General features: G+C 43.5%; 1 protein-coding gene across 1 annotated transcript in view; it reads right to left on the bottom strand.

Moving 5' to 3' along the window:
- Positions 1–20,006, bottom strand: part of RCSD1 (RCSD domain containing 1) — a 1,115,611-nt gene that overhangs the window by 286,978 nt on the left and 808,627 nt on the right. The window contains exon 7 of the mRNA XM_044073103.1: positions 14,970–15,044. Coding sequence (XP_043929038.1) covers positions 14,970–15,044 — 75 coding nt within the window. The remainder of the gene's footprint in view (positions 1–14,969; positions 15,045–20,006) is intronic.

Here is a 20,006-nt window from a genome sequence, read left to right as displayed (position 1 = left end):
TTAGAATAATTAGGGAAAAAACTGGAAGATCGATAGACTGATTTAAATTTGCCTGAGAAGCCACCTTGGGCAAAAAAGATGGGTTAGTTCTGAGAGAAACCCTGTCTTTGTGGAAAACTAGATAAGGAGGACGAACGCAAAGGGCATGGAGTTCTGATACTCTCCTAGCAGAAGTTATGGCAACTAGGAAGAGAGTTTTCCAAGAGAGCAACTTTAATGAACAGGAAGCCGCAGGTTCAAAGGGAGGAAGAATCAAGGATGTTAAAATCAAATTTAAATCTCACTGTGGTGGGGGGTCTTTGATTGGGGGTTTGAGTAAAAAGATACCCTTAAGGAAGGCTTTACAAAGCTTGTGGGACATGATGCTGGAATCCAATAGGCCTATGTGAAAATTTGAAATGGCCGCTAACTGAACCTTTACAGTGGAGGATGAAGAGCCTGAATGAAAAATTTCCGCTAGGAAATCTAGAACTGACTGTATAGGAGCAGTGAAGGGATCTATATTCCTAGCCCTTGCCCAGAAGGAAAAACGCTTCCATTTACTAGTATAAATCCTTCTGGTAGAGAACTTAAGGGAAGCTACAATAATATCACGGACAGAATTGGAAATCAGGGGAAGCCTGGCTAAGGATGGAAGTGGAGCAACCAAGCTGTGAGGTTGAGAGATTGAAGGGATTGGTGCAGCTGCCCTGACTGGTGGGCCAAAAGATCTGGCACTGGGTCCACATGCCAAGGCTGTTCCAAAAGGTAACGATGCAGGAGGAACGGGAACCATATCTGTCGAAGCCAATAAGGGGCAATGAGGATCATCCTGGCTCTCAAGGCGGTAGCTTTCTGAATCAACTGAGTGATTAATGGAAAGGGAGGAAAAGCGTATAGAAGTCCCCGAGGCCAATCGTGGACAGCAGCGTCTCTGGGGGGATGGCCTGGAAGGGGAAAGAGGGTGAAAAAGTCGAGGCACTTGCTGTTCTGAGGTGTTGCAAAAAGATCACAGTAAGGAAGACCCCACTTCTGAAAAATCTCCTCCGTTACTGATTGCTTGAGAGACCACTCGTGTGGCATGAGAATAGCTCTGCTCAACCTGTCCGCTATGAAGTTGGACTTCCCGGGGATATGCGTTGCTATCAGAAACCGCTGAGAAGAGATCACCCATTGCCAAAGTCTGAGTGCCTCTCGACACAGGGGATAGGACTTGGTTCCGCCCTGCTTGTTGATATACCACACTACGGACATATTGTCCATCTGAATTGCAATAGTCCCTAAAGGAAGAGAGTCTTGGAGGGCTTGCAACGCCAAAAGCACTGCTCTCATCTCCAGGACATTTATGTACAGGTGGCATTCGAAAGGTTGCCATGTGCCCTGGACTGTCCTGCCCTGAAAATGCCCCCCCCCACCTGATCAGGGAGGCATCCGTTATGACCGTGGCGACCGGAGGGGAAGGAACGAATGGTCTGCCCTGAAGGACTTGAGGGGAGACCATCCACCAAGACAGATGTTTCTTGCAAGATAGAGTTATTATGATTTTGTGTGTCAAAGGAAGCTGTTGGAAGGACCACTGGGAGAAGAGCATCCACTGAAGGAGCCGCATGTGAAAGCGAGCAAGGGGAAGTAGCATGATGGCTGTCGCCATGAGACCTAACACTTTTAGAACAAACCTGGCCTGGATTCTTTTGCTCTGAAGGAGGATATGAACATGATTTCAAATATCTAAAACTCTTTGCTCAGTTAATTTTGCTGAGTGCTGTATGCTGTCCAAGGTGGTGCCTATGAAGGTAATAGACTGACAAGGCGACAAGGCAGACTTTTCGAAATTTATGGAAATACCTAGCTCTTTGCAAGTTTGAATGGTGTAATCTCTGGCAAGAAGAAACTGATGCCTGGTGGTGGCAGTAAGGAGCCAGTCGTCTAAATACGGAAACACCTGGAATCCTTGACGTCTCAGATGAGCCGTAACCACTGCCATGCATTTGGTGAACACTCGGGGGGCTGTAGTGAGACCAAAGGGCAGGGCCCTGAACTGGTAGTGACTGGCCCCCAGCCGGAAGCGGAGAAACCTCCTGGAGCACCTGTGCATCTTGATGTGATAGTATGCATCCTGAAGGTCCACTGAGCACATCCAATTGTCCTGACCCAGAAAGGGTAGAATGGACTGTAGCGTGACCATCCGGAACTTCGTTCTTTTTAAAGACTTGTTTAGTCTGCTGAGATCTAACATTGGCCTCCAGTCCCCTGTCTTTTTTGGTACCAAAAAGAACTTGGAGTAGATTCCGGATCCTAGTTGGTCTGCTGGGACTGGCTGGATGGCTCTTTTTGTTAGCAGTTTTGATACTTCTAGTACTGCTTGTTCCCTTAGACTGGGGGGAACGTCTGGGAGGGGCCCTTTTGGCCGAGCTGGGGTGTGGATAAAGGGAATTTTGTAACCCTCGGATATAATCGACTGTACCCATTTGTCTTGTGTGAGAGAAAGCCAGGCTTCTGGGTACAGCGATAACCTTCCCCCGACTGCCTCCGAAGGTGGACAGTTGGGCAGCTTCTCAGGGATGCTGGAAGGGTTTGTCAGATAGAGACTCTCTGTTACCCTGATTCTGTGGACCTCCTCTGCCTCTAGGGCGGCGTCTGTTGTTGTTCCCCCCCCCTGCCTCTCGGGTGGAACTGACCTCTTGTGTCAGGCGTGACTCCCTGAGATTTGCGAAACCACATTTTTCCACCCTTTTGACCCTTAGGATATGGTCTGGACGGGGTGGAAAAACGGACTCCTACGGCAGAGAGAGTCTTGCCATCTTGTTCGCATCTGGTCAAAGTATCCTTCACTTGAGGTCCAAACAACGCCGAACCATCAAAGGGGGAGTTAGTGAAGGACGCCTTGAAGGTCTGCAAAGTTGCAAAGCCGCATCCAGGCATGACGCCTTAAAGCCACGCCTGTGCCTGCGGCTCTACTCGCTCCATCGGCTGCATAGGAAATAAGCCGCATGGAGGAGTTGACAATGGAATTTAGGGTTCCTAGCTGGGAGTTGATTTTGTCCTGAGACCCCGCAGCTGTTGGATCCTGTAGGGTATCACCCATTTCTTTGAGAATGTCTCTTTGAAGGTGGGTGAAATGGCACAAGTAATTCAGTGACCGCATGGCGAAGGTCACTGAAGAGAACATCCGCTTGCCGTACCTATCCATAGTCCTAGATTCCTTATTAGGAGGATTGATAGGCACTGAAGGATCGGCCAGTTCCTTCTTAGTGGCTGCAGCCACCACCATGGCATCAACTGGGACACCCTTAGTTAAAAATTGTTTATCTGACGGGGCTGTGATAAATTTGGAAGGCCTCCGTGGGGTGGGTTCCGTCGTATCAGGGGCCATCCACGCCACCACTTCCATGAGGGGGTCAAAAGGCGGAGACACCCAGGAGGTGGAAGGGCGATAACCAAACGCCTCCAGGTAAACCGACTCATCCTCGGAAGGATTGAGGGTAGACCAGTTCCCCCTCTGCTTGAGGATTTCAAGGATGTCAGAAAAGGAGACATCCTCAGAGAGGGACCGTGGGGACCCTTCCGACTCATCCAAGTCAGTATCAGATGTGATGGACTCAGGGGAGTCCACATGCTTCCTCTTACATGTCCTCTTTTGAGGGGGTTCACCTGACGGATCAGGGGAAGCCTCGGAAGAGGAGGATATTCCCAATGGGGAAGGCGTTGGATCTCTACAGTCGGGAATGAGAGAGTGGGTAGAGACCGCAGCAGGCACTACAGTGGGAGGAGCTGATGGAGCTGACCGTGGAGCAGGCACAGGGGCCAGTACGCTCCTCATGACCTCGAAGGCGCCCCTATCAGGCAGGACAGAGGGTTCCCGTTCCGAAGAAATAGGAACCCCAGCCGGCACCGAGAGGGACGGCTCTGAAGCCGATGTCGGGGCCGAACTCACCAGCACTGAAGCTCCGAGAGGGAGAACGGGGTCGGACAAGGGTCCGATGCCACTTGCCCCCTCGGAGCCGACGAGGGAGTCCAAGCACCTGGATCCCTCCATGGATGGGACCATGGAAAAGATCGGAGCAGACGACGGAGCCGAAGGGGGAAGTATCAGCTCCGATGTCTCGACGGTCACGGCTCCGAGGAGCTCCGGCTCAGAACTCAGGGGCAGAGTCGGAGGTGGAATCAAAGATGGTATGGGTAAAGCCACTGTCTGTTGAGACGGGCTATGAAGCATTTGGACCAGTGCCTGAGACTTTAGGAGTCTGCTAACCACCCTCTCGAGGTCATGGTCAGAAAGCCTGAAAGACCGAGAGGAATGGCTCCGATGGCTCCACTCCAAGAGCAAAGGCGATCTCGGAGCCGAGTGAATGGACTCCAGGGACGAAGACCTAGATCTTTTGCGGGTGGAAGATGGCACCAAGACTAGTGGTGCCAATGGAGCCAAAGACGCGTCGGCTCCGACTGGAGCCGGCTTTAAAGACAGAGTCTTTGAGGCATCGGCTCCGGCCGGAGCCGATACAGAAGACTGCAACATATCCGGAGCCGATCGTGACGCAGTAGGTGAGCCACCAGCCGAAGGCTTGAAGCACGGAGCTGACGGTTTGGATGGCTTCGAAGGTTTCACCAGCAAGGACTTAGCTTTAATAAGCCCCTCAAAATTAACTTATTCCTGTGCTCCTGCAGGACTCTTGGACTGAACACATGACAAATAGAACAAGAGTCCTGCAGGTGCAGGGGTCCCAGGCAATAAACGCAAGAAGTGTGACCGTCTGTCAGTGACATTTTCTGACAGTATGAGTCACACTTCTTGAAGCCAGAAACTTTAATGTCTTTAGACATTAAGCTGTCAAGGAAAGAAAAATATCTTCCTTAGAAGTTAAAACACACACACAGACAGAGTAAAATTAAAGGTTAACAACTAACACACACCTAACTGTCCCAAAACAAGGGAACGGGAAAAAAATGGAAAGGGCCTAAGGCCTAACCTTAACGGGGAGGGATATAACTTTGGGATTAGGGATTAACAAAAATGGGACCCAACGGAAGTGTTATACAGGTATTAAACTATATATTTTTTAAAATAAAGGGGAAAAATCCTAAGAAAGGAGAAGAAAAATTTTAAATTTTTCACTGACCCGTGGAGCCGGTAAAAAAAGCACCTTGCTAGCGAAAGCGGCAAACGAGATCTGGGTAGTTAGCGCCTAGCATCATGGGATATAGGGTTGCCTCGAGCCGGTAAAATTAGCTCTCGAGCTTTAGTATAGGCCGAGTCGGAGCCGAGGATCGGCTCCGAACCCATCCTGCAAAAATGAAGGTGAGATTGACAACTTAACATCATTCCCCATAGGTGTGGCTATAGATCATTGGCTTAAACATATCTATGGCACTATCCCTCATATGTTTAAAGATTCATGGGCCTTTCTTAGTAGCCTTACCCCTGAAATTTGGAAGCAAGGATTGTATTACATCACCATTGATGTTATTGACCTTTTTCATTCATCCCTAAGGAAGCAGGCTTGGAAGGGTTTTGCAACAGTATTAGACAACACACCAGCTTAAACTGGGATACTGTTTCCCTTATATTGGAGTTGATGCCTACTGTGCTTGACAACAACTTTATCTACTTTGAGGGTGAGTATTACAGGCAGACCAGGGGTGTGGTGATGGGGGCAGCATGTTACCCCATGTTTGCCAACCTGGTCATGCTAGATTGGGAAACCCAATATGTGTTTCAGAGTAGATTTCATAAGCACATTAGACACTACTTGAAATTTTTGGATGATATTTTCATCTTGTGGGAACGCTTGTATAATATTTTTGAGGAATTCATGACCTACATCAATAATACTACCACATTTTTACGATTTACATATACATGTAATACCAGTGGTATAGCGTTTTTGGATACATATATTTCCAATACAACTTCTGGATTCAGGTCCAAAATATATAGAAAAGACACCTTCTCAAATAGTTATCTTGAATATAGTAGTAATCCCCCTAAGAAACTTATGAGAAACATTTTTAAGGTGCAATGCATACGAGCTGCCTCGATGTCTTCCCAATATGATGATATGATGGGGGAAATGGATACTATTGAGAATTTTTTCAAGGTGACAGGATACTCCATTTCAATATTAGAAGATGTGAAAAGGTACGTTATAAGTGAATGGGGAAGGAAATACCCCCCCATATTAGGAAAACCTTTAGTGAAAACTATTCCTTTGGAAGGGAGAAAGGATGACATGAAATACAACAGAGCTTGTGTCTTGGAATATTCATCATATGTGAACAGGGTTAAACAAATGATGGTGAAAAATTGGAATATATTGATGGCGGATAGCGAAATAAATAAAGTTGTTGGAGCAGCACCATCTTTTGTATAGAAAATGGGTAGTAATCTAAAGAGGGTATTGGAACACAACAGGGCTGGTATTAAGCACAGCAATAGACACACTGGGAAGTGTGGGAGTTGCAGACAATGTCCTGCTATTTTAGAGGATGAAGGGCTAGTGCTAGAAAATGTTAACAACACTAGGGTCACTTTTGCATATGGGAACTTTAATTCCAAATGTGGTGTTTATATGGCCAAATGTATGGTCTGCCCATGTTATTACATTGGGAAAACGGAGAGATGCCTGAGGAACAGCATTTATGACCATCTATATAACATCACTAAGACAAATGCATTATTTTGGCATATTGAGGCAAAAGGGGATGATCATACATTTAAATTTGCCATTCTCGAGCAGATCAAAATAGGTCCAAGAGGAGGCAATTTTAAGACATTATTAGGGTACAAGGAGACCAAATGGCAATTACTCACTGATGCTTTAAATCTTCCTGGTCTCAATGATTACATAACCATTAAATCTATTTTGCAAATGTGATCAAATGTAATAAAATAGTAAAAAAGTTTGTATTCATTCATTACGTCTTTTATATAGACGCTTCATATATTATATGTATGTGCAAATGTTATTATGAAGTTTTTAATTTATTGATGTATATTTCTTTAACACTAAAATAATTTCATAGTAGATTTTTTGGTGCCAATTTGGTTTATATAAGGCATGTGTAAATGACTGTTCTTATTCTGATGAAGTCCATGTATATTATAGGTTCATAGGTTGATACTAGGCTATCTGCCCTAGGGCATTTACAAGCCTTGCCAGAGTGTGTTTGGCTTTCGCCACCCTTTTAAACGAGTTTACTATACCCTTTTAAGGTTAGTTTACTGTGCCTCTGTCTAGCAGTGACGCAGAGGTAATCCCTGGGGTAAAGCTACGATCTCCCATCCACTCATCAAGATTTCTCTTGAAGAGAAGCAGTGAGGGGCTCTTTCTGACATGGACTGGGATTCTATTCCAGAGTGCTGGGAGCCTCTGGGTTATAAATCTGTCCCTCCAGCATGTTCTATTAATTTCTGTGCTGAGGTTTAAGTCCCTCGAGCTCGTAGCTCTAAGGGATTTGGATTTTCTGAGGTGGAGCATGTCCATTAAATCTGGGTTTGACATGGCTTTATACGTCAGGCACAGGTCGCCTCTGAGTAGGCGGTATGCAACTGAGTATAGCTGGAGTTTCTTTAACCGGGCAGCATAGGTCATTTGTTTGAGTCCCTTGATCCTCTTGGTGAGGTACTTTTGGGGTCTTTCCAGTTGCTGCAGGTGTCGGGTAAGGTACATCCCAAATGGGGCATTATATTCTATTATGGGCCTGATGAGTGATGAGTAGAGGGGCACAATGACCTCTCTTGATCTAGATGTGAACCCTTTTGTGATAAGGTGGGTTATATAGAAGGTCTTTCTAACCACTTTGGCGACGTGATTGTCAAAGGAAAGATTGCTATCCACTTAAGTCCCCTAGTCCCTAATTACTTCTTACGTGCTTAATGGATTACCACCTATGTGGTAATTTGTGGGCACTTTGTTTTTCTCAAAGGGGATGACTATGCACTTTTTAACTTTAGGCCATGGTTCTGGCACTAGTTATCTATCTCTGTGAGGCCCTTTTGGAGGATGTCTGTGTCAGTTGGTGAGTCAATTATGGCACCCAGTTTGCAGTCGTCTGCGAACTTGGTCAGCCATAGTCCTCCCGTGTTAGCCTGTACCTCAGAGAAATATATACCAAACAAGAGAGGTCCCAGTATTGAGCCTTGTGGGACGCCACTAGTAACTGGCTTAGAGTCTGACATGGCTCCCGCAATTCTGACCATGTGGGTTCTATCCTTGAGCCAGTTTGCAACCCATCTTATGACATAGAGGTTGATGTTTGAGCTGGAGAGCTTATTTATGAAGCCCGAGTGGGGTATTGTGTCGAAGGCTTTTGCAAGGTCCAGGTAGGCTGTATGCACTACCTTCCCTTCATCTATGGCCTTGGTGACTGTTTCAAAGAAGTCAACCAGGTTCAGGAGGCAGGATCTGCCCTTAACAAAGCCAAACTGGGTAGGATCCAGCATCGGCAGGTCCCCAATGTCTTTGTTTATGAGCTCCATGATGATACGCTCCATAGCTTTGCAGACCAGGCTAGTCAAACTTATGCGGTGACAGTTTCCAGGGTCTGTTGAGGCACCGCCTTTGTGGAGTGGGACCACTGTTGCTGCACGCCATTCCTTGGGTACATATCCGTACTAAGGCTAAGGTTGAATAGTAACTTTATATGAGATTTTAGCTCTTCTTGGAGCTCGTGTAGGATGCAGCCCAGGACACCGTCCAGTCCCATTGATGCTGTGTTTTTTGCCTTGGAGAGTGCAGCTCTTACCTGAGCATCTGAGATGTCAGGGAGGCGACTCACTGCTGGGATAGATATTTGATCTTTAGGGGGGGGGGAGGGGGGGAGAAGTTTGCACTGAACCTGTCTGCCAGGATGTTGGCTATGTCTGTGGGTTCAGTGTATTTTTTGTCATTTTGGATCAACTCTGAGCATATCTGGGAGTTGCCACCCAGGTTTCTAACATAACTAAAGAAGGCCTTGTGATTATCTTTGGTGTCCTGTGCAGTTTTTCTCTCGAAGCTGGCCTTGGATGATTTTATGAGGGACCGTAGTTTTTTGCTAGTACTGATCAGAGATGCCTTCCCTTTTAGGGATTTTGCTCTATCATGTAGTTCATAGGTTCATAGGTTCATACTAGGCTATCTGCCCGAGGGCATTTACAAGCCTAGCCCATAGTTTTGTGGCTTACGCCACCCCTTTAGTATGGGGAACTATACCCATTATTTTGCTGTGCCTCTGTTGAGCAGTGACACTGAGGTAATCCCTTGTGTATATCTGCGATCTCCCATCCATTGGTCAAGATTTCTCTTGAACAAGGCCAGCGAGGTGCTCTGCCTCACATATACCGGGATTTTTATTCCACAGCATAGGGAGTCTTTGGGTGATGAATCTATCCCTCCAGCACGTCCTATTAATAGCCGTGTCGAGGTTTAAGTCTCCCGCCCTTGTGGCTCTGACGGATCTAGATTTTTTGAGGTGAAGCATATTCATCAAATCTGGGTTTGACATGGCCTTGTATGTTAGGCAAAGGTCACCTCTGAGCAAGCGGTGCGACTGAATAGAGCTGGAGTTCTTTCAGTCGGGCAGCATAGGACAGATGTTTGAGACCCTTTATCCTTTTGGTGAGGAACTTTTGTGGCCTCTCCAGCTGCTGCAAGTGTCGGGTCAGATACATTCCGAATGGGGCATTGTACTCAATCATTGGTCTGATGAGTGATGAGTATAGGGAGACTATGACCTCCCTTGATCTAGATGAGAATCCCTTCATGATAAGGTGGGCAATGTAGAAGGTCTTCCTAACTACTTTAGCTACATGGGTGTCGAATGACAGACTACTATCAACCTGGGTCCCCAGGTCCCTGATAACTTCTTCTGTACTCAGTGGATTGCCACCTATTTGGTAGCTAGGGGTAACCTTGTTTTTCCCGAAGGGTATGACTATGCATTTTTTGGCATTTAACTTTAGGCCATGGCTCTGGCACCAGTTATCCGTTTCTGTGAGACCCTTCTGAAGGATATCTGTGTCAGATGTGTTTTCTACTATGGCCCAGTTTGCAGTCATCTGCAAACTTTGTCAGCCATAACCCTCCTGTGTTTGCTTGTACTGGAAAAGTAGATGCCAAACAAGAGTGGGCCCAGGACTGAGCCCTGTGGTACACCACTTGTGACAGGCTTTGAGTCTGACATGGCGCCAGCAACTCTGACCCTGTGGGTTCTGTCACTCAGCCAGTTTGCAACCCATCTTGTGATGTATGGGTTAACATTTAAGCTGATGAGTTTTTCAATGATACCCGAGTGGGGTATTGTATCAAAGGCCTTCGCCAGATCGAGGTAGGCTGTATGGACTGCCTTTCCCTCATCAATGGCTTTGGTGACTGTTTGAAAAGTCAACCAAGTTTAGAAGGCATGATCTGCCTTTGACAAAGCCAAACTGGGATGGATCCAAAGTCTGCAAATTCCCTATGTCTTTATTTATGAGGTCCATTATGATCCTCTCCATGGCTTTGCAGATAAGGCTTGTCAAGCTAATGGGCCGGTAATTTCCAGGGTCGGTGGAGGCACCGCCTTTGTGAAGTGGGACCACAGTTGCAGTCGCCACTCCTGGGTGCGTATCCAGAGGTAAGACTATGATTAAACAGCTGTCCTAGCTGTGGGTTTAATTCCTCATTGAGTTCGTGGAGCACACAGCCGGGGACACCATCAGGTCCCATGGATGCTGTGTTTTTTGCTTTGCAGTTCTCACTTGGGCGTTGGAGATGTTTGGGGGCTGCAATCGCTGGTATAGATATCTCTCCTTTTGGGGAGGGGAGAAGTTTGCACTGAACCTGTCAGCCAGTATGTTGGCAATGTCTGTAGGATCAGTAATCTTCACATCATTTTGAACTAGTTCTGAGCATATCTGGGAGTTTCCTCCCAGGTTTCTAACATAGCTAAAGAAGGCCTTATGATTGTCTTTTGAGTCTTTAGCTATTTTTCTCTCAAAATTTGCTTTGGATGATTTTATGAGAGCTCTTAGTTTTTACTTATAGTGATCAAGGGTGTCTTACCTTTTAAGGATTTTGCTCTATCTTGTAGTAGCTTCCTCCTTTTGTTGTAGAGTTTGTTTATGGCTGGGGTCCACCAGAGTGGACGCTTGCCTTTGGTACAAAGAGTCTTTGTTTTGCTTGGGATTGCCTTATCCATGCAGTCCTGCAGGTGCTGGTAGAAGGCATTTGTAAGTGATTCAGCGGCTTGAGTACTGTTTTCCGTCGGCTCGCGGGCCTTAAAGGAGACCACACTAGTCTTTAGAAGTGTGAAGTCGGCTTTCGAGAAGTTCTTTACTGTGGTCTTTTTATTTCAGGTGGGGTGGGATGAGGACCTCCAGCGAGATTAGTTGTGATCTGATCTCACCAGTGAGGGGTATACTTCGGTGTTGAACATTGTGCTCCCATGTTCGTGATGATGAGATCAAGTATGTTTTCTCCTCTTGTGGGGATGGTGACTAGTTGTTCCATGGCATTTGAGTTTATGAATTCCAGGAACTTTTGGGCTAGGGTGTTTGGGCTTGAGTAGTGTTCCCAGTCTATATTAGGGTAATTGAAGTCACCTAGTATGATGGTGTTTGGTGATACATTTATCCCCTCTAGTGTTTTCAGGAAGGCCATGTGAGGTTCCTGAGTTTGTGAGGGTGGCCTGTAACATGCTGCAATTTGCAGAGCAGTCTTGCCTATGGTTAATTGCACCTGGATGGTCTCCGATGCATCGTGCGTTGCCACCAGTCTTGAGGTGTGGGTGTCTTTGATGAATATGGATACCCCCCCTCCTTTCTTGGTATTGTCCGGATTTTGGGGCCGGAACGCATGATAAGAGGTAAAACCTGATAGTGCTGGGGTGCTCTCAGGAGCCTTGAACCAGGTTTCTGTCACTGCACAGACATCGATGTTCTCCATACTGAGAAGGGCCTCGAGTTGCTTCCTCTTTTTGTTGTAAAGCTTATTTATGGCTGGGGTCCACCAGATTGGACGCCTGCCTTTGGAGGATTGGGTCTTGGTTTTATTTGGGATTGCATGATCCATGCATTCCTGAAAGTGTCCATAGAATGCATTTATAAAGGTTTCTGCCATTTGGGCTGTAGTTTCCACTGGCCCGGGGGCTTTGAAGGATGTCACCTCGGTTTTGAGAAGTGTGAAATTAGCTTTTGAGAAAATTTTCACTGTGGTTTTCTGGGCTGGTGGTGGGGACGGGATGCGGATGTCAAGTGAGATTAATTTATGGTCCGATCTTACCAATGAGGGGTATACTTCTGGTGTGGAGCATTGAGTCTCCATGTTGTTGATGATCAGGTCCAGTATGTTTTCCCCTCTTGTGGGAGTGGTGACTAGTTGTTCCATAGCATTTGAGTTTATAAATTCAAGGAACCTTTGGGCTAGGGCGTTGGGACTTGAGTAATGCTCCCAGTCTATGTTTGGGTAGTTGAAATCACCAAGTATAATGGTGTTTGGAGACACCTTCATATTCTCCAGTGTTTTCAGGAAGGCTGAGTGAGGTTCCTGAGTTTGGGAGGGTGGTCTGTAGCAGGCTATAAACTGAAAGGCAGTTTTGCCCACTGTTAGTTGCACATGGATGGTCTCTGCTGCTTCGTGCAGTGCCACTAACCTGGAGGTGTGAGTATCTTTGATGAATATGGATACTCCCCCTCCTTTTGTGGTTCAGTCACAGTTTTGGGGCTGAAAAGCGTGGTATGAGATATAACCTGGTAGTGCTGGGGTGCTCTCGAGAGCCTTGAACCAGGTTTCTGTTACTGCACAGATGTCGATATTCTCCATACTGAGGAGAGCTTTGAGTGTGTGCATCTTGAGGTTTAGACTTCTGGCGTTGAGTAGCGTTACCCTTAGTTTCTTTTTCCCTGTGTTATCTATGGAGGTGGGTTGGTCCTTTGAGCCTTGCCTAAAAAAGTAACTATGGGGGTGGCAAGTGGATGAAAGTGCTAAATCTTTTGTACAATAAAGGATTGTGGAGTCATACACATTTGAGAAAGTGCGTTTCCTTCAGGTGAGTCTGTTTTTTGGCGTGCTTACTGATTTGGAACTTGTTTTGTCGTTGTTATGCCAATTGTGTTTTAATTCGTAGATAGGGATTAACACCAAATTGTGTTCGCTTTCTGATGATGCCCGAGTGGGGGATTTTGTCAAAGGCTTTGGCCAAGTCAAGGTAAGCTGTATGTACTGACTTTACCTCATTCAGGGCCTTGGTGACAATTTCAAAGAAGTCAACTAGTTTCAATAGGCAAGATCTACCCCTGACAAATTAGAGTCTTGAAACAGAAATAATTACTAGGTTTAAAATGTAAAAGCATTTTATTGTTTTATGATTTCCGAGTTCTGCAAACTTCTGAGAGATATGTGCTTCTCACAAAGAGATGTTAATATTCTGTTAGCATCTTTTTAGCCTGGGAACTGAAGTCAGGTGACAAAGTGATGTCATCCAAGCTAACCCAGCATTAATGTTTATTATTAATTTAAGAACTCTCACAGAGAGACTGGGCATTTTGTATCTTGTCTTGGACCTAGAAACACCCACTCAGCACTTCTGCCTGCATGTTGTTTGTAAGTAAGACTTAGGGCATAGTATTTCTCTTAGATATAGATAGGAATATAGTAAAGATTAGTTTAGATGTTTTTTGCATTTATTTGAAACTGTCCTGCAATGTTGTTTAAAAATATTTCCTGTGATTTTGAACTCTGAAATAACTGTGTTTGTTTTCTGAGTATTGTATTGTTCTTTTAGTATTTATTATTAAATATATTTAAACCTATCTTTGGGCTGATATTTGTGAGACATATTTAAACTTTTAGCGTTCTTGCATATGTATTTGGTGACACTGTACAGGCCACTCCTAAATAGCCTTGCAAGTCTTGGTCAAAACTACCATTTGGATTATTAGTAACATTACACAGTAGGACTCGTCACCCTTTGTAAGGGCCTTATAGTAGCTGATAAGTAAAGGTGGCTGATGGTAACTGGTACTACCTCATAGTCTGGGCAGAAGTGGGCATAACTAGTAAACTTGTGTCAGCCTTTCTCAAGTGTGTGTGTGTGTGTGTGTGTGTGTGTGTGTTTGTATCTCAATCAAATCTCAAAGTGTGTGTGTGTCAGCTACTTGGGCAGAGACATGAATCACTGGTTGGACAGAGAGGGAGCTGGAGGTCTTAGCTTGGCCACTCGACTGAGATCTTAACCCTATAACTGTGAGAGTGGGGAGTCTTATTGGGGATCTGGGGAAAGAGGGAGAAACCAGCCCCAGACTGAATGTAATCTCTGTGTACTCTTAAAGGATATTTCCCTTTACTATGTGTGTACTTGTCATTCTCCCATTGTGTACATCCCTCACTGCTACCAATGGTGAGGATTGAGGCTCCTTCATTACTGGGCCAGTGCAAAAGTGCAACACTTAGTATTAATTAAATGTATTAACTCCATTTTATGCTATTGCTTTTAAAAATGTATTGTCTAAAATAGCTAAGTCACTGTCCTGTTTCAAATGCTAATTCAGATCACTGATGCCAGTGACATCAACCCATACTTTGTAGAACCAAATATTAAATTTGACACAAATGCTATAATTAGAAACCAGTCTACAACAACTATATAAAATATGATCTACTGTTATGTAAAATATGAACAGGGCTACTTACGCATATCATCTAAGATGATACTTTAATAATACTGTGAGCATTGCTTGCAGTGCCCCTGAAGTGTGTATGTGTGTGTGTGTGTGTGTGTGTGTGTGTGTGTGTGTGTGTGTGTGTGTGTGTGTGTGTGTGTGTGTGTGTGTGTGTGTGTGTGTGTGTGTGTGTGTGTGTGTGTGTGTGTGTGTGTGTGTGTGTGTGTACATATACATGAGCACATACATGTACATCCTCAACAAGTGTGCAAAAAGAGATAGTTAAGCTAGAGAGAGCTATACATAAACAGAAATAGTCCTGCCATACAGTATTGTATTATACATGTAAATAAACAACTTCTCAGAAACTCACCTGTAATTTTCCAATGCCTGGAGAAAGTTTGCTCTTCACCTTAGATGCCTGTGAGATTCCACCATCAGCTGCTTTCTGTTCAATGAGAAAACAAATGGGTTAAAATGTTACTTGCGTAACATCTGCACATATACTAGTATATATCAACTCACTTTGTAGTTCCCTGGCACCTACATCTGTTACTAAGCCTGATCCCATATTTTACAGCACAGAAACCATATACAAGTTGTTATTCACCTGAAAAAAATGAAACCAGATGTGTTACTGGCGCAGAGCCCCATATGCTCAAACAATAGACATCAACTTTTATTTATTTTTAAAATGTTATTGAAAAAAATTAAGCGGGATGTCTGCTGTGTTGTATAAGTGTTACCATTTTATGCACTTGGTATTAACTTGTACTTATTTTCAGGCATTAAAAAATCAAAAATGAGCACTTGGAAAATTACATGATTTCAGATGGGATTATTTGTACATGGGTAGAGACAGCACTAAACAAGTGTTAGACTATGCATCACATTCCTGAAGAGAATATACACATGGCTCCACAATAAATACTACATTATATAGAACAGATCAGAAATGTACAGAAAGTCCTTGGAACCTAAGTACTTCTGCACAAGTACGCTTAACTTCCATTATGCTGGTAGGCTAATCTCATGCTAAGCACAATGCCTGTCAATTTACAAAGCTGCAAAAAAGGATGCCTTCTGCCGAGCTGTCAAAGTTAATATGTTCCGTACTGTGGTACCAGCCATCATCTTTCATCCTACTTTGCTTTGATTATTCACAATGAGTTATTTTATCAGCACAACTACATTCACTTATTTTTTTCATGTTCGATTCTCGGCTCGAATGTGGGGAGTGCCTTCTGTGTGGAGTCTGCATGTCCTCCCCGCAGTTGGGTGGGCATTCGAAAGACATGCGTAAATGGGCATGCCTTCGTTGAAGGTTGAACGTCAAGCTGACACCTTGGCGTTCGTGAAAATCTACTGCCAATCATTAGCGGACCGGAGTTCCGCTGTGGCGACCCCTAACTGGGAAAAGCCGAAAGACAACAACAACTACATTCACTTATTTAAATCTAATTCACAATATCTTATCTTCCATTATACCATGACCCCCCCAAAACGTGCACGCTGATTGGCCAGCGTGCACATTGTAAATCGAGTTATACTAATGGAAAAGGTCCGTCGCCGGACTTTTTCCATTAGTATAACTCTAGTGTCTCGCTATGTTAAATGGTTTTAACAAAGCAAAACAACTTTAAAATAAGCAACGGAGATCTCCGTTGCTTATTTTAAAGCTGTCTCGCTATGCTAAACCCATTTAACATAGCGAGACAGGTTTTAAAAAAGCAATGGAGAAAGCAAGATCTCCGTTGCTTTTTATGTTCGCTATGTTAAATGGGTTTAACATAGCGAGACAGTTAAAATAAGCAACGGACATCTCCGTTGCTTATTTTAAAACTGTCTCACTATGTTAAACCCATTTAACATAGCGAAAACAGTAAAAAAAAAGCAACGAAGATCTTGCTTTCTCCGTTGCTTTTGCCCACAGCTCTGATGTACTGTGCAGGCAAGCAGTACATCAGAACTGCCGCGGATGCCAGACATCTGCGGAAGGGCAGTAAACAGGCATTATACTATAATAAGGATGAAAGAGAAACGGAGTAAACACCTTCTCGCAGAACAACAAATGTAAAGGTAGGAGAATTAACGTAGAGAAGGTGAACAAGGCAGTATCATCCAAGCACACAAGTAGTAGGTGCAGAGAAATTTGTATGCAATTCACTCCACCGATAAACCACTCTTCAAACGATAAAGCTATAATAACAAAGGCAGCTTTATTGAGTAAGTGAGTAACTCACCTGAAGAAGCCGTGTAGGTGAAGGCATTATACTATGCCATTATTTAAGAAAAATAATAGTTTCTTTTCTTAAATAATGTCATGGTATAATAGCAGTAACCCACTTCTGGGTGTGGGTAATGCTGTATTTACCCACGGTTGGCTATGTTTGGTCCCTCGGGCTTCGCCCTCGGGACCAAACCACGCCAACCGTGGGTAAATCCAGCATTACCCACACCCAGGCGTGGGTTATTGCTATATTTTGCTACCTTTAATTTTATTCAGTATGTTTTTGCTAGTGAATTTGGTAGTTTTAACTGTGTCATACTACTCCCAGGCTGTTGTATGCTTTCTGTCACTACCTATCACTGGTTATTTTACATATGCCTGCTTTGGCAATGACTCCATTTTACTGATCATATTTGGTACATATTTGTTTTTTTCTGCACCCTTTCTGACAACTATGCTTAGAAATAAGCATTTATTTGCATGTGCATTCCAGTCTGCTTGTCTTTAACAACCAAATTCATTGCAGTATTGGTTTTGAAGCAATTTAACTCACCGTGAATGGCTTAGGTAAATTATTAAAGTTTACTTCTGACAGCCATGGCATTCATTTTTGACAGCATAAGCAGTTTACATAAACAGTCCAAAACACTGAAACATTTTCTGCACTATCACACCAGCAAATGTGCCTAATAGAATTTTCCTAGTCAACAGCTTCTGCTGGAGCCTTTAGATGGCCACACTGACTCAGTTCTGAAACTAAAAATCTGAAGAAATGAATAAAAATAGTAAAAAAGAAATCATAAAGATATATTGATTTCGGTTTTTTTTATTATGTTTGTGTAACCTCTGGTATTTCTTAACCTCTAGTTTAACACAATTATATGTGGTTTGATACATAAACTGAAATAAAGAATATTTTGAAAAAAAAAAAAAAAAAAGAAATCAAGGTTCTAGAATGCTGTTCTTATAAGCCACCAGCTGAGCTATCCAGGTGTCACCGAACTGATAGGCAACATAACTGTTCATTCATTGTACTCTGCAGACGTTTTACTTAGTTCTTTAAAAAACAAGTGACATGACAGACATCAAGTCAAGTTTAAGAATATTGAGCTGGCTTGTAGTATGATAAAAATTCAAGCTGCTTCAGAAAGGTGGTCAAATTTGCAGAAACATCACAAGGTCCTGTTGCCCAGTTATTTGGCGTACAGGAAAGCCACACTCTTCTGACTGTGCCCTTTAAGCAGAGGTTGTCTAATTTAGGAATTCAATTTTCGGAACTGTCAGGATTCCTAAATTAAAGGCTGTGTGTTACAGAATAATTTATATAACTGATCGTGTAAACTGTAAGTCAACAGGCATGATTTTATTTATTTGTTAAATTGGTAGTCGGTCTAAGAAACTTAAGACATATTGAACTAATACATATTGTCATACAATAAAAATAACAAAAAGATTTAAAAATGACAGAAATAATGAAAATGCAAATATTCTTTGAGAATGACTACTATAATAGCAATGAAATTGAAGTGATATTGTTAAAAAGATGAGGGGTAGCTCAAGCTTAAAGATCAAATGGTAACAAAGATTGCCAGGCATATCATGTACATATTTAATTTAATTAATTTATTCATCTGTTAAAATGTATTCATCTGTTAACCAAAGAAGGGAAATAGTCCTTAGACTCTTTTCAGTCATTTGGAGGTTGGGATCAGTGTTGCTCATCCTTCTCTAACATGGATGACAAGCAGGCAGGGTATTTTGTTTAGATGCTTTAATATGTAAAAACACATCGGGATGGACAGCAGCAGCATCATAAAATATGAACGAACTAGTTAACAGACAGACCTTACACCTCAACAGCTAACTACAAAATGGCAGTCAGGCTTGCACATGCTCGGTATTTATACACTTGTGCAAGCCCTTGGATAGCTTCTTAAAGCTATATACACACATTGATCTACATCCTTCCTCTTAAAAAGATTGCCCTTTGTAAAAACAATACTAGAGTTAGACATGCATTACTATAGACATTAGAAACAAAACACAATGTTCATATCCAAGTTGCTTTGTATCTGCTACAGGGTTTAGAGATGCGACCATATCTCGTAACATAATAGTCTGGACCAAATTTAGCAAAAGGGGCAGTCATCGCTGAATAACTCGTATCAGGAACTTCTGGATTCTTCATAAGGAAAGGGAATGTCCTCTGGAACATCCTCTGGAATTGGAACACCAGGCAACTCACTCTGAGATAAAGAGTCTTTCTCACAGGCTATGTGCTGTGGTATAGGCTCGGACACCGGTCTCAAATGTTTCCGTTTCCACCTAAAGTCTGCTCCTTGTGATTCCACAATGTATGATCTTGACTCTGGGCAAATACTCTTCACAACACCAGTCCGATCATAACCTTTGGACGTCTGCATCCTTACCACTTCTCCTTCTCGCAATGGATTGAGCAGTTTACTGTTTCATATCATAGTAGGACTTCTGGGTTAAATGCTTCTTCAACAGATTGTTTTTCACTGATTTGTTGTTCTTGACACATGGAACCAACAATTGACTACTGATTGGTAATGTGGTTCTGGTTTGTCTCGATAGAAGTCTCTGGTGAACCAAGATGTTTATCACGAGGAACATTTCTGAGACTGAAGAGATTCAGGAAAACATTGCTATTATCTCATTTTGACTTTTCTAGTAACTCTTTTGCACTTTGAACTGCATGTTCTGCCAAACCATTTGTCTGTGGTTACTCAGAGCTACTTGTGACGAATAAAGTCCCATTCTTCAGCAAATCTTTTGAACTGTTGGCTTGTAAACTGCATGCCACTGTCAGAAATAAATTTATGGGGACTACCATTTACTGCAAAATGACACTTTGTCTTAGTAATGCCAGTACTGGATGCTAGGTTAGGAAGCAAGTCAATCTTGAACCAATTGGAGTAAGAGTCCACTAACACGAAATAATGTTGACCATTCCACTCGAAGATATTAGTATCTACTGTCGACCAAGGTAGTTCCGGAATCTGGTTTAGCTGAAGTGGTTTTTACTGCTGATGTGGTTTAGTACTATTACACATGGAGCAAGATGAAAGTGCTCTCTCAATGTGTTGTGACATAGAAGGCCAGAATGCTAGTCCCCTCGCCCTTCTTTTGGTAGAATTGGTTCCTGGGTGACCATGA

The sequence above is a fragment of the Protopterus annectens genome, chromosome 5.part1 (assembly GCF_019279795.1).
Source record: "Protopterus annectens isolate FY-2018-M chromosome 5.part1, PAN1.0, whole genome shotgun sequence".
Lineage (NCBI taxonomy): Eukaryota > Metazoa > Chordata > Ceratodontiformes > Protopteridae > Protopterus > Protopterus annectens.
Note: the sequence above shows the minus strand (reverse complement) of the source record. Positions and strands in the feature narration are given on the sequence as shown.